At 41.4% G+C, this 25,608-nt stretch overlaps 10 protein-coding genes across 10 annotated transcripts; 5 read left to right on the forward strand and 5 right to left on the reverse strand.

Annotated features, from left to right (window-relative positions):
- Window positions 1–61: 61 nt before the first annotated feature.
- SLH1 (RNA helicase) lies at window positions 62–5,932 on the reverse strand (the record flags this gene model as incomplete). The annotated part of the gene is made up of 1 exon (XM_037288801.1): window positions 62–5,932. One exon carries the CDS (start codon window positions 5,930–5,932, stop codon window positions 62–64), a length of 5,871 nt encoding a protein of 1,956 aa, XP_037144696.1.
- Window positions 5,933–6,768: 836 nt separating this feature from the next.
- On the forward strand, window positions 6,769–8,163 carry HER2 (glutamyl-tRNA(Gln) amidotransferase subunit HER2; the record flags this gene model as incomplete). Its single annotated transcript, XM_037288802.1, has 1 exon — window positions 6,769–8,163. The coding sequence occupies one exon, from the start codon at window positions 6,769–6,771 to the stop codon at window positions 8,161–8,163; it is 1,395 nt and encodes a 464-aa protein (XP_037144697.1).
- A 107-nt stretch (window positions 8,164–8,270) lies between these two features.
- On the reverse strand, window positions 8,271–12,419 carry YTA7 (chromatin segregase YTA7; the record flags this gene model as incomplete). The annotated part of the gene is made up of 1 exon (XM_037288803.1): window positions 8,271–12,419. The coding sequence occupies one exon, from the start codon at window positions 12,417–12,419 to the stop codon at window positions 8,271–8,273; it is 4,149 nt and encodes a 1,382-aa protein (XP_037144698.1).
- Window positions 12,420–13,099: 680 nt separating this feature from the next.
- Window positions 13,100–13,593, reverse strand: GOT1 (Got1p; the record flags this gene model as incomplete). Its single annotated transcript, XM_037288804.1, has 2 exons — window positions 13,100–13,494; window positions 13,572–13,593. The coding sequence occupies 2 exons, from the start codon at window positions 13,591–13,593 to the stop codon at window positions 13,100–13,102; spliced, it is 417 nt and encodes a 138-aa protein (XP_037144699.1).
- A 474-nt stretch (window positions 13,594–14,067) lies between these two features.
- Window positions 14,068–14,832, forward strand: HUA1 (Hua1p; the record flags this gene model as incomplete). The annotated part of the gene is made up of 1 exon (XM_037288805.1): window positions 14,068–14,832. The coding sequence occupies one exon, from the start codon at window positions 14,068–14,070 to the stop codon at window positions 14,830–14,832; it is 765 nt and encodes a 254-aa protein (XP_037144700.1).
- A 314-nt stretch (window positions 14,833–15,146) lies between these two features.
- On the forward strand, window positions 15,147–15,932 carry FOL2 (GTP cyclohydrolase I; the record flags this gene model as incomplete). The annotated part of the gene is made up of 1 exon (XM_037288806.1): window positions 15,147–15,932. The coding sequence occupies one exon, from the start codon at window positions 15,147–15,149 to the stop codon at window positions 15,930–15,932; it is 786 nt and encodes a 261-aa protein (XP_037144701.1).
- A 333-nt stretch (window positions 15,933–16,265) lies between these two features.
- On the reverse strand, window positions 16,266–18,029 carry TDA1 (protein kinase TDA1; the record flags this gene model as incomplete). The annotated part of the gene is made up of 1 exon (XM_037288807.1): window positions 16,266–18,029. One exon carries the CDS (start codon window positions 18,027–18,029, stop codon window positions 16,266–16,268), a length of 1,764 nt encoding a protein of 587 aa, XP_037144702.1.
- An 855-nt stretch (window positions 18,030–18,884) lies between these two features.
- HG535_0E00600 (uncharacterized protein) lies at window positions 18,885–21,011 on the reverse strand (the record flags this gene model as incomplete). Its single annotated transcript, XM_037288808.1, has 1 exon — window positions 18,885–21,011. One exon carries the CDS (start codon window positions 21,009–21,011, stop codon window positions 18,885–18,887), a length of 2,127 nt encoding a protein of 708 aa, XP_037144703.1.
- Window positions 21,012–21,379: 368 nt separating this feature from the next.
- Window positions 21,380–22,936, forward strand: HAS1 (ATP-dependent RNA helicase HAS1; the record flags this gene model as incomplete). The annotated part of the gene is made up of 1 exon (XM_037288809.1): window positions 21,380–22,936. The coding sequence occupies one exon, from the start codon at window positions 21,380–21,382 to the stop codon at window positions 22,934–22,936; it is 1,557 nt and encodes a 518-aa protein (XP_037144704.1).
- Window positions 22,937–23,319: 383 nt separating this feature from the next.
- Window positions 23,320–25,572, forward strand: MES1 (methionine--tRNA ligase MES1; the record flags this gene model as incomplete). The annotated part of the gene is made up of 1 exon (XM_037288810.1): window positions 23,320–25,572. The coding sequence occupies one exon, from the start codon at window positions 23,320–23,322 to the stop codon at window positions 25,570–25,572; it is 2,253 nt and encodes a 750-aa protein (XP_037144705.1).
- Between the last annotated feature and the right edge of the window lie 36 nt (window positions 25,573–25,608).

Below are 25,608 nucleotides of genomic sequence, written 5' to 3' on the forward strand. Positions count from 1 at the left end.
TCAGTAAATAGAGATATCCAGAATAATTGTATACTATATAGAACGTCATTGGGTCCAATACTCATTGCAGAACGTGTTTCATTCTATACTCTATATCCAATGCATCATTGACAATCGCCAAGTTCACTGCCTGACCTTTTAATAAATCTGGAACTATGAAATCACATGCAACAATTGTTCCTTTGGAATTCTGTCTCGGTTGACAGCGCTTTATCATCAGTAGTTCCTCCCCTTTGAAAACTATGAAAAACCAAAGTTCTTTCTGCATCTTAGGGAACTTTTCACAGTAAACTTCAAAACTTTTGTTCACCTTCGAAGATAAATGTTTTGCCGAAACAGTTAGACTGTCAGCGTCGGCTTGCTCTGTTTCAAAACTTCTCAGTACAGGCAACCGCTGACAAACATCGATGCATCGCTTTTTTTGTTCCCTTGTAGTTAGAGAGCCGATAGTTGGAATCAACTTCTTAGGACTCATTTCCCCTAATGATTGCAATGTCAGCTTTGATTTTGAATCAGTTTCACCGATTGGAAATCCACGTTCACTAAATTCTATCTCGTCCCGTCTACGCAGATCACATCCGGGCAAAATACCAATTGGATCATCTTCAAACCAATAGCCTTGTTTGATGCATTGTAAGGCCTTTATCATGGTCATTACGGTATTAAAAAAGCCCATTTCACTGGCAACATCGATATATGCCTGTAATATACGCAGAGATTGATCCAAAACTGAAATAGTGTCCTGAATATAATCTGCAATCGGTAGGTTGACGCGACTTAGGTGAGCTTGTAATAGAAGAAAGGTTTTTACATGCGGATCGGACATGTCTAACTCATATTCACCTGTAAATGTGCTCTCAATAGAGTACCGGGATTGTGCTGACATTTCAACATTCATAATCATTTCACCGCCTCTAACAGGTAATTCATTAAATTCGACCGCCAATGATAGCCATTTCAAAACATCTTGGAATGAAGCATTGTTATGGACCTGTTTGAGTAGTTGTCGTATGGTTTTATGCGAGATATAATAATAAGAACTTATACTCAAAAAAGCGGTTGCAGTAATATCCGTGCCATATACTTCCACGCATTGAGACAGGGTAAGATTATCTAAAACATCATCAATTAACTTGCTCAAGGCTTCACTGACACCAGTTTCAGATGTGTCATCATCGATATCGTAGTAAGTTGGATTATGATGTGCTCTCCTAAACAAAAAGGTCCAATTCAAAAAATTAAGGGCATCCTGCTTGCTACAAACGGATCCAGATGCAATCTCTGCACCCAGATGGTCATCCAACACTTTATGTAAGGACGACTCGACAGGGAATCCCACATTCAAAAAGTGTTTGTAAAACATTTTTTTCGCCTGTCTGGTGTATACAACAGCAGTACCACTAGTATCATATGCAGGTCTACCTGCTCTACCCATCATTTGCAGGATATCTGTTAGGTCCATATCTCTGTATCCTTCTATTTTGGAATCGAAAAACTGGGTACCTTTAATGATGACCAAATGTGCCGGGAGGTTGACACCCCATGCCAAAGTGGATGTAGCAATTAATATTTGGATCTTATTTTTTTCAAATAGTTTGTGTGAAATAGAACGATCTTTCTCAACTAAACCAGCATGATGCAAACCGATACCAAATTGAAGAGAAAGCCTCAAAGTGTCGTCAGTCACCTGAGATAGATAGTATCTGAGCTCATCATCATCATCAATTCTTAAAAATCGCCTAGGATTATCTTCCATGCCACATAGATGAATCAGGTCCAATGCGGTCAATCTAGTTTGCCTACGTGACGCCACAAATATCAACGCAGGTTTGTCAGGCGAGTGTTGTTTGATAGCCATGAAAGCAGGTTTATTCATCGTTTTCATGAGAGGACAAAATGCCAAGTTGTCAGGAAAACCATCAATGTACATTTTCAAAGGTACGGGACGAACACTAGAAGAGAAGTTAAACAAACCATTGTTTTTCACACCCAACCAACTGGCCATGTCGTAAGCATTAGAGACAGCGGTGGACATACCTAAAAGACGTACAGGTCGGTTAGTTTGAGAAGAGATGTAATTCATACGACTTACAATCATCTCTAAAATTGGACCTCTATCACTTGCCAATAAATGGACTTCGTCCATGATCACCAAAGACACATCTTGAACAAATTTTCTTGTTTGCCAGTTACGAGATATACCATCAAACTTTTCAGGTGTTGTGATGACTATGGTTGCATCTCGAACATCCCGAGAGTCTGGTATAGAATCACCAGTCAATTCTACTACTCTATCGCCTGTTACAGGCGTGATTCTTCGCCTCCAATCGTCTACTCTTTCGCGAACTAATGCTTTCATAGGAGCAATATATACAATCTTTTTACCTGGAAATTCCTTGAATGCACGCCAGATTGCCAATTCAGCAACAACAGTCTTACCTGAGCCTGTAGGAGAGCCGATGAAAACATTTTCATCTGTATTATATAGGGTAAAGAAAGTCATGGTTTGCATTGGATTGAAAAATTTGAAGGGATAAATGGACTCTATGAGTGGGTTTTTTAAGGCTGATGTAGGAAGGGGTCTTAGCTTCTGCAATTTTGTTTGCAATGTTTCATTATGTGGCCTGATCAAATGTTGGAAAGAAATTACATGAATGGATTCGCATCCAATCCAGCTATCTGAAACTATCTTGACCACTACTTGAGGGGGGAGAGGATCGGAAAGTGGAATCATAAAATCCATTTCATGATCATTCTTTGACTGCCTTCTATTAAGTATAAACTTCTCGAAATGCAGAATTTGAGATTTATTAGACTCCTCGATCAACAGCCAGAAAAATTGGGCTTCATGATGGATATTCAAATCCCAAACGAAGTCTGGTGAAAGTACAACGTGAATTCTCAAAACGTTTGCCGTGATAGGGAAAATTTCGGCATTGATGAGAATCCTAGGAAATTTACCGAGTAGTTTGAAAATCTTACTTCCAAGCTTTTTATTATGTACCAAATCCCCTAATTCTTGCGCGTCTAAATCAAGCAAATTATCCATTGTCGGATTTTTGTGACGAATTTGACGAAGAATATTCTCAGGTAAGTCAAATTGGCTCAAAGGATGGTCAAACGCCCATACTCTTTTCTCGATAGATTTGCAAATATCTAGCATCACCTTGGAAAAATTTCCCCATCTTCTATTGATACCTATGAGGAACAAAGCACGGCATATTCTCACAGAGTTTTGAGCAACATAATTGGAATCTGACGATAATGCCGAATCTCGTATCTGGCTTTGTGATATGTATGCTTGTAGAAGAACATTTGTTTTTCCTTGAGATGTATCCAATGCTCCTCCAATTTGGCATTCAAGCGCATTCTCCGCTAGTCTGGACAATTCTGTTGCCTCTTCTTCTCTGAACTTTATTCCATCGAATTCGCCGCTGTAGCTTATCATAGACAAGACATCAGCTTCAGTTGCTCTAGGGTTACACATCTGGTTAAATACTTCAACCGATTCATTCAGCAGGTAGAAATCGGAGGATACTCTGCCGAGATCTTTGGCGATAAAAGCCATAGAGACTTCATCGAAAACTATCATTTGTAAAGAATGCAACCTTCGAGCTGCTGTCACAATCATTTTCCTTCTTCTTTCATGCAATAAAGGATCCGAGGCCAGTTCTTTCCAATCAATACCATATGTGAAAGGATTTTTTCTCATTCTCACAAACATATAAGTATAACCCAACCATCTTATGGCTTCATCAACATTGGTAACACTTCCCAAAGAGATTTCTGCATTAAGATTATCAACGAGCTTAGTTCCAAATTTAGATTCAATCGGATGCTGTTGTGTCAGTAGTGAAATATAGTCGTCTAAGGCGTCATTAGATGTACACAATATGCCCGTACCGTAAGCAGAGCCAAATCCTGGTCTACCAGCACGTCCAAAAATTTGTATTACATCAGATATGCCAAGGTTACTAAATCCACCTTTTTTAGAGTCATAGACTTGAGTACCTTTGATGATTACGCAATCAGCAGGTAAATTCACACCCCAAGCAAGAGTGGCAGTACAACATAGAACATTTATTGCTCCTGCTTTGAACATTCGCTCCGTTAGATTACGATCAGTGCGCGCCAAACCAGCGTGATGTACACCAAACCCAAATTGAAATATTTCTTTGAGATCTTTGTCTCTATTTTTCGCCATCTCCTTTTCAAATGAGCCTTTTACGGATTGCTCTGTCTCAAAAACATCTGATTCATGATTCTCTTGAGACATTCGAATAAAAGTTCGAGCTGATCTCACTGTATCCTTTCGGGAATGAACAAAAACCATAACTTGTCTACCACTTCTGAGCATATCTGCAAGTTTTTCGTAAGCTACTGTATCAATGTTCTCTCTACATTGTTTGCTTCCCTCCTTGCCCCTACAACCTAATAATTGCTGCTCTAGAGGCTTAGGACGAAACGACTGATCGAAATAAAACATTCCCTCTTGTCTGTTTACTCCCAAAAAGTCTGCGACATCCATAAAGTTTGGTAGAGTTGCCGATAAACCTAAGATTCTTATCATGGATTGTGAACTTTCTACTTGTCTTAGAGTTCGTGCCACCAAGGTTTCAATAACTGATCCTCGATCTTCATGCAACAGATGCACTTCATCAATGATTAACAGTCTAACTTTTGAAACCAAACTGTCATCCCCATTTCCTTTTCTAGTTACCACATCCCACTTTTCTGGAGTTGTGACAATAACTTGAGTTTCTAATATTTCAGATTTCTTTAACTGCATGTCACCTGTCAGTTCTCTCACCTTTATATCAAAAATAGCTAGTTTCTTTTGAAATTTATCCACTATTTCGGCGGCCAATGCCTTTAGTGGCGCAACGTATATGATCTTAAAAGCATCGTATTGAATATCAATGTCACCTTCTTCATTTATCACGGAGAAGTCCTTGATTGTTTTTAGAACTGTGAGCAATGCAATATCAGTCTTACCAGCCCCCGTGGGAGCACATATTAGCATGTTTTCGTTGGTATTATACGCGACAGGGTAGACCAACGACTGAATCTGGTTCAGCGATTCATATGTGAATACTGATCTGCAAAAATGATCAAGATCCTGTACTTTCAAGGGTTTTTTATAAAACTGATTCTTCGAATTAGAGTCTGCCGCAGGTATAAAAATCTCTTCGTGCGTCTGATACGAAGATCTGACAGTGCCAATCGGCAAGGAAAATTTTTGGCCAGATACAGAAAGTATGGAGGAATTACCTTGCTCATACTTCCTGTAGACGTGAGGATATTTCACTATCTTTTGAGACGGATCTAAGGACTGATTTCTAGCATTAAATGCGTTTTCAGCAACCTGTTCCTTTATCTCTTTCTGACCCAAAAATTGAGGTTCCGTCTCTGATTGGAACGTTTTTTTCAAGACATCTTCTATAGGGTGTATAACAATTTGTTTTCTGGCTTGCATTAAAAGCGATATTAATTCTATATGCTCAGCGCCCAGAAAGTCCACTAATTCCTTTTCCAATTCCATATTTTCGTGACTGTACACAATCTCTAAAATCGATTGCAAAAACACATCTGACGGTAAATCATATGTTGATCTCTGAATCAGCCGATACAGTTTTCGGAAAACCCCGGTTGTGTTAGCCTTCTTGTAGGAGTTCACCAATTTCTTCAACTTATCGTATGATAGGTCATTGAACTGCTCAAATAAATAGTCCCACTCATTTTTATCTTGTGCCAATACTGCCAATTCAGTATTGGGATCTGCAGTTTTTCGTGAGCTTTCCATTGCCTCTCCGTCAATCAAAGGTAGCTGATTACTAGTATTCTCCAAATTCTTATTTTCGACAGTTTGAGCCATGCACCGCATGGCCTGCATGTAAGAGCCAGCGGAATGTACAGAATATGCAGTGGTCATCTTGTACAAGCGTCTTTAGTTCCTTTAGATTGAGATTATTTGTGTCAAATATCTTGAATGTATTTATTTTAGTTCCATAATATGCAAAATGCATCTTTATGTATGCACGTGATAATGACCGATTCAAATAGCCGCTAATCTGACTTGTTCCAAGGCATTTAAGCTCACTTTTCTCTGAGATTACATGAAGGTAGCTTCCACATGATAATAGATTTGTTTCTATTTTGCACGGTAACTTGTTATCACTCAATTTCTTATTGTTTAAAGGTGGAATAAGGATTCTAAGGCACGGAGTAACTTAGCACTGAAGCTGAGCATTACATAAATGATCTATCGGTGACATAGAATGTATTAGATAGAAAGGAGACTACACGTTCCACTCGGCAGGAAATCGTGGCACAGTGCCCTCCTAACAAACGCAATCATTAGTTTTTAAGCAGGACAATCCTGGCCGCAGCTGCACTCTTATCAAAGTTGAGTAAAATATACGGCGGTAATATATGAGGAGAAGTCGAAACACTTGCGGTAATCCCACTACTACAAATTCGAAATGTATACTTTTTGAAAGCACGCACAACCACTAGCTCTTTGACTAAAGCACCCTTGAAATGCCAAAAAGCTGAATACGGCATGCTAATAGTTTGTATCAGAAGTGGGAGATGCTCAATCTGGTCAGTTTAAAATAGGAATTGGTTTGATTGTTTTCTGTCCTGGGGTATTTTCCCTTCCAAAACGAGGAATTACTTGAAGCGCAGGAAGCTTCAAGCATTAGAGTTTGTCCAAGCAAGGAAGGCTTATCGAAAAAAAAAAATAGTTGTAGCACAGGTGTGTAAGAAATGTCGTTACGATCTGCTATCACTCGAATTAGGTCAATTCCGGAGCTCCAGAAGAAGTATAACATCTTCATTACCCTTGATAGAGATGCCGAGCAAAAACTGCAGGACAAAGAGCAAAAGGATCAGCTACTTTCGTACCTTGTAGCAGGAATTAAGGATAACATTGTGACGAAGGACATGCGAACGACTTGTGGATCAGAAATTTTGAATGATTACGTTTCGCCTTACGATGCAACATGTATCAAGATGCTCCGCGATAGTGGTAGCATTATTATTGGCAAGACAAACATGGATGAATTTGGGATGGGATCTGGAGGCTTACATTCATATTTCAAACCAGTTATTAACCCTTTGTTTGATGATCAGAAAAAAGTAGCTGGTGGTTCCTCATCGGGATCGGCAGCAGCAGTTGCTGCAGGTGCTGTTGATTTTGCTTTAGGAACCGATACTGGTGGTTCGGTGAGACTTCCGGCGGCTTATACTTCAATATTGGGTTTCAAACCCTCATATGGAAGAATCTCAAGGCATGGTGTCATTGCCTATGCACAATCACTGGATTGTGTAGGGATTCTTGCAAAAGAGTATTATATTCTTAAAAAAGTGTTCTCTGTTCTAGATAAGCACGATGATAAGGATCCCACTTCATTGAGCAAGGAATTGAGAGAGAAGGCCAGTCAAAGAACTAAGAAAAATAAGACATTTAGAATAGGTATTCCGCAAGAGTTTATTCAAAATTCAATCCCATCAGAAATGCGTACTACATACTTGAATTTTGTGGAAAAGCTCATGTCCAAGGGCCATGAAGTGTTTCCTGTTACTATACCATCTGCAAAAGATTCTCTTCCGATATATTATACACTAACACCAGCGGAGGCTGCATCAAACCTGTCACGCTATGATGGCATTAGATATGGTGAGCGAGATGAGAAGCGAGATATACAAGACGGCACCTTATTCGCCCCTACGAGATCAAAATTTGGCACCGAAGTTCAGAATAGAATAATATTAGGGAACTACAACCTATGTTCTGCAGCATTCAAGGATCATTATGTTAAAGCGCAAAAATTAAGAGTGAAACTGATAAACGATTTTGACGCCGTTTTCCGACTCCCAAACCTACTGTTTGGCTCAAAAGGGAATGAAAATGGAGTGGATTTTATTTTATCTTTGACCGCGACCAATTATCCGCCTACCATAGATTCTTTTCACAAAGCCGATTTAGTATCACCAACCAATGAATACCTTAACGATGTTTTCACAATGCCAATGTCATTGGCGGGCCTCCCCACCTTATCACTGCCACCACTAAAAAATGTGCCGATAGGTGTTCAACTGACAGGGCAGTATGCTGATGATATTTCAGTTATTGATTTCTGCTCTTCCCTGGAAGATTAAACTGTATCTATACACAGAGAAGAAAGTAGTCTAAATTGATGGTTTGGCATTTTTATTGTACTTAAGTTTGAATTATACATCTATAGACGTTAATCATACATGAAACATTATATCTTCTCGATCCTGTTTGAAATCTTATTAATAGTATCCGCCTTTGCCCACAGAAATCTATCTTCCCAAGCAATTTCAGATAGCTCAGAATATATCTCCTCCAGAACTGCGACAGTGCAGTTATGAGTTTTCCGCTCGAGTGTCTGGATAATAAGTGATAATGAGTCTTCATCGACGTCAACAACTACTTCTGGCTCTAACTCCTCGTTTTTGGACTTTGAAACTTTAGCCCCAGAATTTTCCTTGTTCTCAGCATTTTTCTTGTTCTCAGCATTTTTCAATTCTTCAACACTTTCAATACTTTCATCATTGTTTGTTGTAGCAATGTTCTCGGATGCTACATTATTCTGCCCAAATTCCGGATCATCTGTGCGCGTCTCCTCCGTAAAAGCATCTCCCATAACAGATGTTTCGGTCGAATTATGTGGTCCGTTCAGGCCATTGCCATGAGAATCGATCACTTCATTGGTACTGCCATTTGGAAAATTGTCTGGCACAGCAGCGCCTTTCTCTTCTAAGACATCTTCCACAGCATCGACCTGTGTTTCTATCAGTTGACATTCAAGTTGACCGTCGTTCACAGCCATACCTGATGATTCGTTTGGGAGTTCCACATTAGCTGAGGTGCTCTCTGTTCCTTGAACTTGCAATTGATTACCAGAGGCTACGCCTACCTCGTCACAAACTTCACCTGTGGAGGTAGTAGTGTTCTTTAGGCGTTTTTGCTCCTCAGATAGCCTAGCCTGCTCATGAAGCAAAAAAAGCTCTTGACGCTCAAGGTCTCTTCTGCGTGTAGCTTTGCATTCTTGCATGAACTCTGGGGTCGATATCTCTTCGATACCCATCTGAGCATTTGCAAACATTTCGGAAGCTTTAATAATTCTTTCGCGATCACCAGTAGTGTTAGCATCACGATAAATAAGCTCTATGTCCTTCAGATACTGTTTAGGTTCGGAATAATATCCATTCCACAGACGTTCTTCAATTAGATCGAGATCCATATTGAAAAAGCGGCGACCAGTCGCCACCTCGAGAATCATATCATTATCTTTCACATAAGCAGGCTGCCAATTTGGATCCGTAGAAGGCTCAAAAAGGTGAATTAAAAAAGAGTCATCGATAGGGGGTTTCCTGAACCTCTTATATCTATTTTTAAACAAATCCATAAGGCCAGACAGCTTGATCTTCAAAACATTTTTCAGTTTCATATCTTGATGTTGAAAAGATCTCAAATTTTTTTTAGTAGCTTCTATTGGAGATAATAATGTACCATCATTGCCTTGTTCGGAGTTTCGGATGGTGGTTTCTGCCAATGGCAAATGTTCTAAAGGCTTGGTTCTTTTTCTCCTCGTTTCGAAACTTGTTGGTTTCATGCGCAACAGGTTAATTAATGAACTGAAATATTTGACCCGCTGAGAGGAAGAAGGACAATCGATATGAAAGATGTTTTTTGAGAAAAATAGATTTGATAAAGGCCCATATCGAAGCTCTTCTTCCCAATCAGCTTCACCAATACCCAAAATAAATACTTTTTCACTGCTTTTCAACGATCTCATTAAAGTTGATAAAGTGAGGATTGCTGACTCTGGGATCACTTTGGGCCACGTTTCAATGCTTGGGATAAAGATTACAGAGGGCTGTCTTTTACGGGCCTCTAAAAATCCTTGCACAACAGCCGACTCCACAGTTCTGGTACTATCTGATACCAACGACGCTAGATCTAGCTTTTGAACGTTATAACGTTCAAAAAAGTTTAGCATTGCACCTCCTAGATATTGCTGTCCATTTCCCCTTTGGCCAGTTATCAGTAACCTTGGCTGAAATATCCGAGCATCAGATATCTTATTAATAATTTCGTACTTAGCAAAACCTGACATGCTGTTATCTACTTCTGTCTCTGTATTGATGTTGTCATCATTAAAGCTGTCGTAATCGATAAAGTGCTGAATCAAAGAAGATTCCTTATCAAAAATGTCATTTTCTTTTGGTATCAGGAGTTCCAGTTTCTGTTTTGCTTTTTCAAATTGATCTTCCAACAGCGGCTTCACGGATTCTGGTAAAGGACTTGCAGTGCTACCGACAGATCGAGCAGAAGAGGGAACAATTCTTTTTAATGCGATCATGAAGTCGCCACTATTGACACTCACCTTTGATGGATCAACTTGCAGTTTGTCATTGCTTCTATAAATTTGAGGGTACTTTCTTTGAATACTTATTAACGCTGCTTCGGTACAAAGTGCCCTTAAATCCGCACCACCATGCCCTTTGGTAAGGGAAGCCAAGTTACTGATAAAGTTTTCAGATAGTGGTGGTTTCCATTTCTTGGTATGAATCTTTAAAATTTGTGCACGAGCTTTGGAATCTGGTAGTGGGAAATAAAATTCTCTATCAAATCTTCCCGGTCTTCTCAAAGCGGGGTCTACAGCGTCAGGTCTATTTGTAGCACCAATCACAATGACTTGTCCCCTGTTATCCATACCATCCATCAGTGCCAACAATGTAGACACTATACTGGCATGAATTTGTTCCTGCTTGGAACTTCTTACAGGTGCCAACCCATCAATTTCGTCAAAAAAAATCACTGATGGTTGCTGTTTCTTAGCCTCCTCGAATAACAAACGTAATTGTCTTTCAGCTTCACCAACCCATTTTGATAGAACATCTGCACCTTTTCTCATAAAGAAGGTTATTTTTCTTCCTTCAGATGAGCAGCTTGCAGCTAAAGCGCGTGCCATTAGCGTCTTACCTGTGCCAGGTGGACCATGAAATAAAACACCTCTGGGTGGCGTAATATCAAAATTTTGATACAATTCTGGATACATTAATGGTAAAGCGACCATTTCTTTTAATTGGTCAATGTAATTATCGAGACCACCAACTTCACTAAACTTGACATTCATGTCCACACCAAGTGGATCTAAATCAGCAATCTCGGGTTTCTTTTTCTTTGTTTTCGGTTGCTTTTGTTTTGGTACAGCTCCCATAGGTAGAATTTCATCATCCGAAGAATCAGAATCTATTATAAGTTTGTTATTATTAATATTATCAGTGTTGGAAGCCTGGCCGTAAAAATTTGTGTTTTTGCCAAAAACTGTCGTAACGTCATTTCCACCAAATGGCCCACCGGTAGGGAAAAGTCTTCTCACAGGACCCGTATTCTGGCTCGTGCCCCAACCCCCACGACCACGACGTGGGGATGGATTGGCGAAAGACTTCGAATGCTCCCTTACCGATAAATCTTCAGCATTAGCCTCAGTTAACGGTGGTGGTAATGTATAGTTAACTGGTTTTGTACGTTCACGCAAGGATCTCTTTTCATGAATAGGACTGTCTTCTTGTAATTCTCTTATTTCATCTTCTAAAGAAAGCGCCTCACTATTTTTTCGATCTACATCAGTATCTTGCAGATCCTCATCCATGTGTGACGACCGTGTTCTTTTTCTCAGGTTTCTTGGTGGGGGTGACGGAGTTGAAACTCTATTTCGCAATCTTGTTGTCCTATAACCATTTCTGCTTGTACTCCGCTTCGTCCTTCTGTTATAAACTGGGTACCCATCGTCATCTTCTCCATCGTCATCTTCTGCATCGTCATCTTCCTCGTCTTCATTATCGGGATCCGGTACCACGAAGGTTTTATCCGCCAGCCTCTGCCTGCGCTTCCTATCGTTTCTGACAAAATAATCGTCATCTTTGCCCTCTTCATCAATGTCAAGATCATCATCATCTGCTTCCACATCCACATCTTCGTCCTCGTGGAAACTTTCGTCGTCTTCATCCGCATCGACCGCTCTTGATCTCCTGGCACCCCTACTCCTCTTCTCGGTCACTCCAACCCCGTCTTTTCCGTTATATTTCCTGCGTACCACAATATCTTCATCATCGTCATCGTCATCATCATCGCCGCCACGGTACTCCGTATTACCCTGGTCAATGACCTTGCCATCGCCATTGCCAGCTTTATTCAACTCTTTGGAGTTCTCCGTGGAAAAGGTCTCCTCATCATTTTCCAGATAATCGAATCCCGCCTCAATTTCGGCGTAGTTTATCTTCCTCAACGACCTCGTTGTCGTATGAATTATCCCATTGTTATCCTCGATCCCCTCCAGATCATCTGCGTCATGACGTCCTCTCAAATTACGCGACATGGCCCGTCACCAAATCACAGCTACAGCACACTAAAGACTCAATCTCTCGATGCTTGAAAGTGGCCGTCAATTTCTCTGTCAGCACCGCACGACCTCCCAACTACCGGTATGATCGTCTCTCGGCTATCCTTTATCCTGTGCACTTTTGTCACTTAATTGACCCGTCCCATCTGCTAGCTATCCAAAGAATTGGTATTTTCCGCCCTCTGTCGCTCTATACGAGATATCTTCACGAAGTGCAATTAGAAAAAAGTGAAGACGAAACAAGGGAATGGATGGCTGTCTGGAACCAGAAATATGACGAGGCTATGCCCAGGCTGTTCGCTCTAGTCCCATGTCGCTGTGCCACCGCTGGCTGCAGCTCGTGCTGGCACACAGCAGGCTACTGGCAATTGCAACATTTGTTGTGTTTTGAGAGTTGCATCTTGACAGTAGAATATGTTGGAGAAGAAAGATGCCCCTTTCAGCGCGAGAAGTGCCTGAGATTGCGCTTTTTCGTCGCTTCCTTGATATGGGCATTTAGGCTTCAAACCTGGTTTTAATTAAATGTATATAAAGGAAAAAGTCGTTCGTAATGATACATCTTGCAACTAGGGCCATCTGGATTGAATACTACGTTGTACATGAGCTATCTGGTATATAGATCCAAAGGTGCAGGCGCCTGGGGTCTGGATTGGAGTCTAGACTGGCAGCACGCGTATACCTGCGATTTTGTCTACAACGGGGGCTATAACCGGATGGGAAAGAACGGGCCCTATGAGTGGCATCGACCGCAGAAACTGCACGATAACTCCGAAAAAATCGCCGAACAGGCCTACGATGCCGAGCGATTCTATGAGGAACCCGACAAAGGTCCATTTGAGCAGGATCAGCAGCACGCCGCAGGCCAGGAAAATTGACCCGCGTCTCTTGGTCGGCCTTGTGAAGAAAACGTAGGTCTTCTGGGTGCCTATGATGAGCAGCACGCCGACCAGGAAGAGCACATTGCCCAGTGCCAATAGCGCACGGTCGAAAAATGTGAAGATTCCAAACACAAAGAACAGAAACCCGCCGAAGGTGAATGCGACACCGAATTCTAGTTGTCGAGTGTTAGTAGGTCGATCGGGAGAGGAGCGGGACGGGCCTGCGTCTGTCAGCCACGCGTGCACATACTTTGAGATTCAGACAGCCACATTTTTGTGGTTGCTGCGATTGTTACTCTGAGTGTCGAGCCTAGCTAAGGGGCTGCATGCCGAGAAACACGTATTCGATTTATCTCTTCTCGAGGTGATTGTAGTTTGGCGATACCAGGATGAAAACAAGCTCGCCAGCGCGCGCAAGAACTATGTTTGGCCCCGGTCGTACAAAAGGCGCAAAGTCTTGAAGTCACAATGGATAGACATGCGACACTCCCATGCTGACCCGGTCGGCGCCTGGGAGGTGCTGATACCTCGCACCTGACACGCTGTGTAAGCACTGGGCCCAAGCAAGCCGTTCGCTGCAATGCGGTGCGATGTGTCGCACCGCATTGCCTCTTATAGCAGCGCCGCTGCGCATCGCATACCATGGAAGCTGAACTATCGTTGGCTGAGTGAGCAACGGTTGCTGTGGCTGTAGCACTTGGCACACACCCCGTACTCTTCGTTCTTGACGTTCCTGTGCTCACAGCATGGTATCTTGCAGATCGCATTTTGAAGGGGCTTCGCAGCGCGAGGTGAAATCATATTTAAAAGGGCAGGACCAAGAAGGCGCAAACTACACCGGTCTCCAGAGAAGCTACATATTTACGCCCATAATGACAAAAGTTTACGAACCAGATATCCCAGACGACAGCGTGCTGCCCTCGTATGAGGACGTTGTGAGGGAGGACGCCAATAGAGTGCGGCAAGACACACACGGTCCTCCACCAACGCCCCGCCGGGACCGCCTGGAGCAGAGACCACCGGCGCCTAATCCCAGACCATCGCATTCACACCCAAGGCCAAGACCATCGAGCAAACCAAGCTCGCAGTCGATGCACTCGCCGGCGTCGCTGCCGCCTTCGCCACAGCGACCCCCGTTGCCCTGGACGTATCCCAGAGGCTTTATTTGTCCGAAGTGCAACAATACAGGCTACAAACGGAAGAATGGGCGCTCGTGCAAATCGTGTTGGAGGCGATTCGCACCGGTGAATAATGTCAATTCGGTGCCCAGCAGTGGAGGCTCGATGTTCCTGGATCCATTTTTTCCTATGCCTAGCGGTCCCCGTTACGGTTACGGGATGCCACCACCTCCGCAAATGAGCGGCAGCAACCCGCCGCTCATCGTCAGACCTGGTGATCCGAGACTTGGAGGCGTACTTTGCGGTGAGTGCAGAGGTTCAGGGCGTGTCAGTTTCCTGCTCGACGAAGATCTGTGTCCACTATGTCGTGGAGTAGGCAGAATTCTTACTTAGCACATTGTAGCTATTAATATCATGTGACACGGGTTTTCTCGGTTTTTCACTTTTTCATTTTTCCAAGAAATTTTTCACAGACATGATGTCGATGATGGATGATTACAGGCGGTGTCGTAAAATAAGGATTGCTTGTCTCTTATTAACTCTCAGGTTGATTTTATTGGTTTAGTCATATGTATTCTGGAATAAATTACGTTTACTTGACAATTTTGTTATCGTCTTACTTCCATTAGTTCTTCCAGAGAGGTAGCTGTGTTGTTTCGCAACTGCTATATCTATTCTTGAAAGAGGCTCGCCAGGTACAGTGAACCATGCACAGTCATAATCACAACAACTTCCATCATACCGTTGCTCAAACACATGCCCATAGCGCTAATCCGCTTGTGGGCTCACTGCAAAGGAAAAGTACACCATTGAATACTAGACCAGCTTCACCCTATACGCTGCAGCCTCCCGTAGAGGCAGATGGATTTTCATGGCCAAGTGTCGGAACCAGAATCAGAGCAGAAGAGAGCAGCGATGAGGAGGAGGCTCGCATTGAACGTATTTCAGGTGCGGTACGGACGCTTTTGGAGGAGCTAGGCGAGGACGTCGAAAGAGAGGGATTGCTTGATACTCCGAAAAGGTATGCGAAGGCGATGCTGTATTTTACTAAGGGTTATCAAACTAATATTATGGATGATGTTATCAACAATGCAGTTTTTGAAGAGGATCATGACGAAATGGTCATCGTTCGTGACATTGAAATCTACTCGCTTTGTGAGCATCATCTTGTTCCCTTCTTCGGTAAAGTTCATATTGGATATATCCCGAATAAAAAAGTGCTAGGCTTGAGTAAATTAGCTCGTCTTGCTGAAATGTATGCAAGGAGGTTGCAGGTCCAGGAGAGGTTAACAAAACAGATCGCGATGTCTCTGAGTGACATACTAAAACCCCTGGGTGTTGCCGTTGTTATAGAAGCAACACATATGTGCATGGTGTCTAGAGGTATTCAAAAGACTGGCTCGTCTACCGTAACGTCATGTATGCTGGGTTGTTTCAGAGCTCATAGAACTCGAGAAGAATTTCTAAGCTTGTTGGGGAAAAGAAGTTTGTAAACTCACAAATTAAATGCATACCTTTATGTAAGAAGTTTGACTCTATACATAATTGCATACTCTAATATTTAATGTATGGAAAGTTTGTAGACTTAAGCCGCACATGCGTATCAGTGCATGCAGGAATTTGCTCTATAAGTGTAGATATACATGCGAAAGGGCGAACAAAGGGAACAAAAACGTCAACCAGCCCTAGAAGAAACCTTTCGAGAAAAAATCAAAATCCTTGGACATTATGCCTTTAATTCAAGACAAAGATTATTTGAATAATCTATCATGCTGAATACGAGGCGTGGGGAAAATAAAAACAAACAATTTAGTAAACCAACAATCCTATATTACAATACCCATATCGTCATCGTCGTCGTCGTCGTCGTCGTCGTCGCCGTCACCATTATCATCTACTCTGGCACCGTCGTGACGATTGTTTAAGCGATTCTCTTTGCTACCAACATAACTGTCAATTTTTCTACTTTGCTGATAGCTGTGCAGCTTCTCATTCAAATTTTCGTGAGAAGTCATGCTTGTGTCAGTAGAGAGTAAAATACTATTCTCAGAACTCTGCCTAGAAAGAGATCCAGGCGTTCCAAAGTTTGATTTAGACTCAGGGGTAGTGCTAAAACAACCATTCATCAAAGAATTCACTGGAGGTTTAGGCTCTAGGATAAATGTTGAGTTGAGTTTTGAGCCAATGGTAGAGGAGTGGCTGCCTTCATTTTTCAAAGAAGTCATGGACAAAGTTTTCCTTAGAGTTTCTCTAACCTGCTGCAAATTTCTCTCGCGAGAATTCACTCTCGTGTCAAGACGTTTGGGAGTCTCTGCTATGTTAGCGGGGTAAACTAGCGAAGGAGAAGCTGAATTTTTCAGTGATAACAGTGCGATAGTGCTTGAAGATGATGATCTGGAAGGTTGTTTCAAAGAGTGCAATGATGAAGTCGACCCGGTTCTACGCAACATTGTTGGGAAAATATCTCTTTTCTCCTCCGGTGCAGAAGTTGCAAAAAAGTCTCTTACGAATGGATGATGCTTCAGCATCTCTGCTTTGGGCCTTTTCTCAGCATCACCAATAAAGCAGGATTGTACAAAGCTCCAGAAATCTGCCATTTTGGGATCAGCTTGCATTTCTTCATCGATATAGTAGTCCACTTTTGAAATGCACTCTAAGGTTTCCTCATCAGTTTCACAATCAAATGGTGTGTAACCGCAAGCCATGAAATATGTCAGGACTCCCAATGCCCAAACGTCCACTGGACAGCCATATTTTGGGATTCTATCCATCTTTTCACGCGACATATCGCCAATACCCCTACAAAGAACAATCTCAGGTGCAATGTACGAGATTGTACCAACATACTCTTTCAGAGCGTTAGTATTACTCTTCACGTCAACTTGAGCGGCTAAACCAAAATCTGCCAAGATCAGGTCGTGCGACCTGTCATCGTATTTGAAATTACCATGATGCTCGTTGGGTTCGTTGTTATTAACTCTTAACCTAAAAAGAACGTTCTCCGCCTTCAAATCTCTATGGACTATGTTATTGGAGTGTAAAAACTCCAAAACACTCAACAAACAAGCACAGTACGGCTTTACCTGCAATTGAAGATCCAAGGTCTTTTCGTTGATTATCTTTTCGTATAGGTCGCCCTTATCACAGAGCTGCGTGATCAGCGCAATGCTTTCCGAAGTCTCAAAAAAATCAAATAGCTGCAGAACGTGGTGATGGCCTTCAAAAACATCAAGACTCGAATAGTTCCTTTTCTCAAGTGATCTGACCTTATCAGTGATCACTCTCAGTAATTTGACCTCGCGCTGTATCAACTGTAGCTTGCCCTTGACCATATTCTTATGGACCAGCTTCATTGCAAATAGGTCCCTTGTGTGCACATTCATACACTCTTTTACAACGCTGAAATGACCATCGCCCAACATATGTCTCCTTGTCACGTACTTACATTTGGCCGTAGCATGTTCCCTGTCTAGATTGGGCCATGGCAGGTACTCACCGGCAGCAGGTGCACTGCCGCTGGCGTGTCCCGCCTGCGTCCCAAAGGCTCCAATCACAGACGATCCCAAATTCGGTCCACCAACCGATATCATTACTCTATCTCCTCTATACGTAAACTTCCGACACTACTGGCGCACGACGAATGTTTCACCGTGCTTCTCACAACTATAGTAAATCACTGCAGTTAATTGCAGAAAACTATACTGGTTAAATATGCACAAGGTCTTCCAAGGTGTGTAACGATATCTGGAGCTACCTGAAAGTATGTCAAACAATTTGAAACTGGCTGAGAGCACTTATATGTACAGATATGTATCTGAAAAGTGCCTCAGGTATCTCCCCACGATACTGTCTGTCCTCCGATCCTTTGGCCTATCGTGGTGACATTCCATACCATGCGATTTTTTCGAAATCAGACAAGGTTGCAAGTGCGCCAGCAAGAAGAAATTCCAAGATTTCAGCTGCGAAAATCGCAACATTTCTGGGAATTGGTGCATAGTCTGACGTTTGAGATGATTTTTAAAGTTTTAAGAAGAAACTTTGCTGTCGTCCTAGAAAGAGCCGTGGAGAAGTGGGGGCCCCTCACCCCACCAAATATCCTTAAAAAGAGTCATGTGGGGGAGGGCCAAAATTCTTCAGGTTGGGACAAAATGGCGTGGGACAAAAATATAATATATACACAATTATGGTATATGATACAGAGTTTGAATATAGAAAGTAGTTTAGTTCGATAATATTACAGGAATATCACAGGAATAATACAGAAACAACTCACAAAAATATAGGGTTCAGGGATATTTTAGTAATACTTGAGTGATACTTGGAAAGGTGTGACGATAATTTGTGAATAATTCAGGACATCTGAATATTTTGATACCTGGACGTTTGATACCTGAATATTTCGACTTTACAGTGCCGGCCGGGACTTGAGTCTACACCAAATCCGTTCATTTTAACTTCCAATGTTTTAGACCACTGTGTGTCAAGGAGTCGCATTGGGCTTTCAACTCCGGGATGGGTAACGCATACCTTGTCGTGCATGATTTTGCACTTAAGGGATCCGTTTCAATAAATAAGGAAACTAGAATGCCTTTCTCCGTGATTGGATATGCCGAATAGCCTTCTTTTGTTTCTGAACTAGGTTGACCTTGTTGCGGGTCAACTTTTTTTAAGGGTTTTCCCCCGGTGACGATTCCTGGAACAACACGATCTTGCAAATTTGATCTAAATTGAGACTTCAAAAATTCGTTGTTCAACGCATTTTCAACAGGAAGGATATCAGACCAATTTCTCCTATTTAGGAAGCAGGTACTGGCTCTACTCTTTTCATCGACACCATATTTAAAAATAGGAACCGCGTCTTCGTCGGTCTCGTGATCAAAATGGTGAATTGTCGCTTTGGACTGTAATAGTGCTGCCATCGCGTTCGGTGGTGGGGTATTCACGACAGCACTGGATATGACGTTGAACATTAGTCTAAGGTCATTTTCCGGTTCGTTCTCGATTTTGGCATTGTCAGCGTCATGTTCTGATGAGGAAAAAATGTGATGTCTGTGTTTTTTACTCTTGAATCTACCGATGGACGCCAAATGCACGTCTCCGGAGAGAATTGTGATTCTTGTTGAGTATTTTGCTCCAAAATCTTGTAATCTGGCCATCAGTCCATTGCGTTCCTTCTTATGATGTCTGGCGCACCAATGATCATCCAAATCATCTAAAAGCTCGATGTCACCATTGAACTTATTGACCAACCCGCCCGCTATAATTCCTTTTCTAGACAATATTTTAAGAGGATGAAGTAGTCTCGATGTGAAAAGCCATTCTAATAGTACTAATCTTGGATATGCAATAGGAACGCCGAGCATTACTAACAGATGGTCCATATTTGATTTTTTAGCCTCTTCTTCCATTTTTTTGAAGACTATATCATATGTTTCATCCGTAACGATTTGCGCTAATTTCCGTTCTGTTCTACAGTCAAGTCCCAATAACCCCATTGTTGGTCCCAAACGAGTGAAAACAGAATGCGAACGCTCACCGATATATGGGCCAGGACGATTTCCAAGTAACCATATGGGGTCCTTCAAATAGGCCTCACTCTCCTCTATACTGACATGGTGTTGGAAAAGCATGTAATACTTGTAAGCAGCTTTCCCTATAGACGAAAACACGTCAGATTTCATGAACCCATCGGAATAAGACCCGAACCCATCTATGATGTCATGATCATCCCAAATATTGACGGAGGGAATTGTTGCCATTGCAATGGGTAAACATCTTTGAGTAGTCTTAGAATCATCTGTTGAGCCCTTCCAATGACCATAGCCGTACCATTCAATGTACTCTTTCAAATAGAAATCGTCTAATTGCTTCTTAAACTCGCCATCAACTTTCATAGTACGTTTTTGCAACAAATCGTTTTTATGACTCCATTCCTTAACTTTCTCACAATAAATCGTAATGCCGTCAGAATAGATCTGGTCACCACCACCTAGCATAACGTTGTAATGAACTTTTGAATGTTTGTTCAAAATGTCGAACCACAGAGAGCCTTTGAATTTTTTAGTATCTACAGATAAAGAAAAACCGTTACAGGAGTAAGAGATAGTGTTGAAGTTAGTGGTGGCTGAAGGGATAAAGAAGCGGTAGTGAGGCTTTGATTCGCCATCCAAAGCGTATTTTACCATTTGTTCCTTCTCAGTTAAAGGTAACGCAATATTGTATCTGAAAAAGCTGATATTTTCGTCATCCCAAACCTCTCTGTGAAACATTGTAGATTCAAAGACACCGTCTTTTAATTTCAGCTCCAAGCTCTCCTCACTCTGCTCAGATGCAGGGCCTGTCGTGTACGCAATTTTTGGGCCCTCAGCCGCAGGACCCTTAAGTACCACCAGTATAGAACCATAGTAAACGTTTTCGTCGTAATCAACTTTTCTCAATCGTAGGATAGGGCCACACACCATACCACTCTTCACAACGGGCGAAGTAATTGCGCAATCGTCGCAGCCATCCACCAATTCAGCGTAAAGTTGCTCTGTATCCCAGTCACCGAACCAGTTTTCTCTAAAATTCATCCTTAAGTTTGCCTATTCAATCTCTTGATCTTTCGGGAGCTCAAGTGCTCTCAATTCGACCCATTAAACCAAAATTTAAAACTAAAAAGAATTCCTTGAGGTAAGCATATCCTATTGATAAATCTATATTTACATCTTTTTTACGTATAGCAATAAGATATTTACAGAAACAGAACCCTGTGAAATCTCGAAGGTTACCCGCAAACTTCTTTTTAGCGGTGACAAGAAAAAAAAATTTTTCAGCTACAATGTGTGATGCGATGCGATGAGATGAGATTAGCTGATTGCTGTAAAAGTACAAGTGCTGAGAGGTTTTTTCTAGGTTTATAGGTTTTGTTGCTTCATCGAGACTAGCAGCGATCATTGACATGGCTACCAAGAGTTCTGGAAGCAAACGCCACAGGGAGGCCGGATCGGCTGGTGCAGCTCCCAATAATTCAGACACTGTTCTTAATGGTGATGGTGATAGAAAAGATTCTGTATATGCCATCGAGAACGAGAAGAAGAACGATGATGAGAAAGTGGTCGAAAGCTTTGAGGATTTAGATTTTTCAGGCCCAACTCTGAAGGCGATCGAGAAAATGGGATTCAAGACAATGACACCAGTGCAGGCTAGAACCATTCCTCCTCTTCTTGCCGGAAGGGATGTCCTTGGTGCTGCAAAGACTGGATCTGGTAAAACTTTAGCATTTTTGATACCTGCGATTGAAATATTGCATTCTTTGAAATTCAAGCCTAGAAATGGTACCGGTGTGATTGTTATCACACCCACAAGAGAGTTGGCGCTACAAATTTTTGGTGTAGCGAGAGAACTGATGGAATTTCACTCTCAGACTTTTGGAATAGTTATTGGCGGGGCCAATCGTAGACAAGAAGCGGACAAGTTAGCAAAGGGAGTTAATTTGCTAATCGCAACACCTGGTAGATTATTGGATCATTTACAGAACACAAAAGGTTTTGTTTTCAAGAATTTGAAAGCTTTGATTATCGATGAGGCTGATCGTATCTTGGAAATTGGATTCGAGGATGAAATGAAACAAATTATAAAAATATTACCTAACCAAGAAAGACAAACTATGTTGTTTTCTGCGACGCAAACCACCAAGGTGGAGGATTTGGCAAGAATCTCTTTAAGGCCAGGCCCATTATTTATAAACGTTGTCACGGAAAGAGAAAACTCGACTGCGGATGGTCTTGAACAAGGATATGTTGTTTGTGAAAGTGACAAAAGATTTCTGTTACTATTTTCTTTTTTGAAAAGGAATCAGAAGAAGAAAATTATTGTTTTCCTTTCATCTTGTAATTCTGTGAAATATTATGCCGAGTTACTAAATTATATTGATTTACCAGTACTGGAACTACATGGAAAGCAGAAACAACAGAAAAGAACAAACACATTTTTTGAATTTTGTAATGCTGAAAGGGGTATATTGGTTTGTACTGATGTTGCCGCTAGAGGCTTAGATATCCCTTCCGTCGATTGGATTATTCAGTTTGATCCTCCGGATGATCCAAGAGATTACATTCATAGAGTGGGAAGAACTGCAAGAGGTACTAAAGGTAAGGGAAAATCTCTTATGTTTTTGATTCCCACAGAACTTGGATTTTTAAGATATTTGAAAGCGGCGAAAGTTCCTCTTAACGAATTCGAATTCCCAACTAATAAAATTGCCAACGTTCAGTCCCAATTGGAAAAACTAATTCACTCCAATTATTACCTTCACCAAACTGCCAAAGATGGTTATAGATCATACTTACAAGCTTACGCATCGCATTCGTTGAAAACAGTCTATCAAATTGATAAACTTGATCTGGCTAAGGTTGCTAAATCATACGGCTTCCCCGTACCACCAAAGGTTAACATCACGATAGGTGCGAGCGGTAAAACACCAGTAACAAAGAGACGTAAAGTAGATAGGCATTAGACCCATGGGATAGATTGTTTACCCATGTTAAACATGTAAAATATATATGTATAGCAAACGAAAAAGATATTGGAAATTATAGAATATGTGACGTGACTTATGCGAAGATTGCTTTGTTCGATCAGTTATCCTGAAGATTCATACTAAAACAACCTACATCACTGGTAAACAACAACGCTGCTAACAATGCTCGGTGCTCACTGATTTTCTATTTTCTCGAGCCCTGTTATTTTGTAAAATTAGTCACACATAACTCATTTTCAAAAAAAATTTTCGCTTCATTAAGAAATCTCGATGAGCTTGAAGTAATCAGGAACTGAGATACAGTTAAACAAAGTGCCTATTGTTACTGAGGAAGGGAATCATAGAGTGAAGAGCTCAAAATGCCTATACAACTGTCTTTTGATAAATCTAAAAATGGCGATCATGCCTTGCTATTCGCAAATAATCTGAAAATTGCTCTTGCGATTGAATACTGCACAAAAGATGTTGAGATATCAGTTAATGATGATTTCAAGGAACCACAATTGCTGATTTCAGATTCAGCACGTTTATTCGATGCCAATTCTATATTGAGATACGCAAAGAATGATTTTGAGGGTCTAAACTCAGCAGAGTCTCATTACTCCCTATCATCTCTCGAAGTCATTCTACACAAAAAGGACGTTCCCGATCAGCACATTGCCGAGTGTATTTCCAAATCTCTGGGAGTGTACTTGAAATCCATTGAAGAGCCAATTAGCGCTACGAAATTAATCATCTTTGCCAACACATATGCATTAAATCCCCAACATGTCAAAGAGCATTTTCCAAACCTGCCTGAAAAAGTTGTGAAAGCTTTATTGGTAGCCGAAAAGATTACGCCACGTAATCTGGCAGCTGTTAAGAAAACTGGGGCAGTTCGCATTGCTGAAGGCCATGGAATCAAACCACAAGAAGAAAGCATATTACCAAAGGATAATGAACGCAATATATTGATTACATCAGCCTTACCATATGTTAATAATGTTCCTCATTTAGGTAACATTGTTGGTAGTGTTTTATCTGCGGATATTTTTGCTCGTTATTGTAAGGCCAGAAATTACAATTCTCTATTTATCTGTGGAACTGATGAATACGGTACGGCAACTGAGACTAAAGCCCTAGAGGAAGGTGTTTCGCCCCGTGAATTATGTGATAAGTACCACGCAATCCATAGAGACGTTTACAAATGGTTCCAGATCGGCTTCGATTACTTTGGTAGAACTACGACGAATCAACAAACAGAGATTGCCCAAGACATCTTTCTTAAATTAAATAAGAATAATCTCTTGGAAGAACAAACCATGAAGCAGTTGTTTTGCCCAGTTCATAAAGGCTTTTTGGCTGACAGATACGTTGAGGGTACATGTCCTAAGTGTGGTTATGAGGATGCTCGTGGTGATCAATGTGATAAATGCGGTGCTCTACTAGATCCGTTTGAATTGATTAACCCACGTTGTAAATTAGATAATGGTGTTCCCGAAATTAGATACTCTGATCATATTTTTTTGTCTTTAGATAAACTGGAAAAGAGAATTTCCGACTGGGTGGAAAAGTCATCCACTGAAGGTAACTGGTCAAAGAATTCAAAAACAATCACGCAATCATGGTTGAAGGACGGTTTGAAACCTCGTTGTATTACAAGAGATTTGGTCTGGGGTACTCCAGTGCCATTAGAGAAGTTTAATAAAAAGGTTTTATATGTCTGGTTCGATGCCCCAATTGGTTATGTTTCCATTACTGCCAACTATCTCAAGGACTGGGAAAAATGGTGGAAGAATCCAGACAACGTAAAACTCTATCAATTTATGGGCAAAGATAATGTCCCATTCCATACCGTCATCTTTCCGGGATCTCAACTAGGTACCGGTGATAAGTGGACTTTGTTGCATCATTTGAATACGACGGAGTATCTGCAATACGAAGGTGGAAAATTTTCTAAGAGTAGGGGTATAGGTGTTTTTGGTAATAATGCACAAGAATCTGGTGTTTCCGCCAGTGTATGGAGATACTATTTGGCATCTGTAAGACCTGAATCAAGCGACTCACATTTCTCTTGGGATGACTTTGTCGCTAGAAATAATGGGGAATTACTAGCCAACTTGGGAAATTTCGTTAACAGACTGATTAAATTCGTAAATGCAAAGTACAATGGTATAGTTCCTGTGTATGATGAGAAGAACTTATCTGGTTTTGCTTCCTTGAAACAGAATGTGGATGAAATTTTGAAAAGCTACATTAACGAAATGGAACAGGCACATGAAAGGCGTGGTCTTGAACTTGCTATGTCATTAAGTGCCCGTGGTAATCAATTTTTGCAAGAGAACAAGCTGGACAATAGTTTATTTTCCGAGTTTCCTGCCAAGGCAGATGCTGTTGTGGGTGTTGGTCTGAACTTAATCTACGTTGTCGCTTCTCTGATTGGCCCATATATGCCAGAAACCACTGAGAAGATATATAAAATGTTGAATGCACCTGCAATTAGAATCGAGGATGAATTCGAGTTGATAATTTTGGGCGGTCACAACATTAACAAAGCTGAATACTTGTTTCAACGTATCGATGAGAAACAGATTGAAGAGTGGAGAGCAAAATACGGTGGCAAGCAAGTTTAATTGAACTTTGACCCTGAGTCATCATACTGGTTTGGC

The sequence above is a fragment of the Zygotorulaspora mrakii genome, chromosome 5, assembly GCF_013402915.1.
Source record: "Zygotorulaspora mrakii chromosome 5, complete sequence".
Taxonomy (NCBI): domain Eukaryota; kingdom Fungi; phylum Ascomycota; class Saccharomycetes; order Saccharomycetales; family Saccharomycetaceae; genus Zygotorulaspora; species Zygotorulaspora mrakii.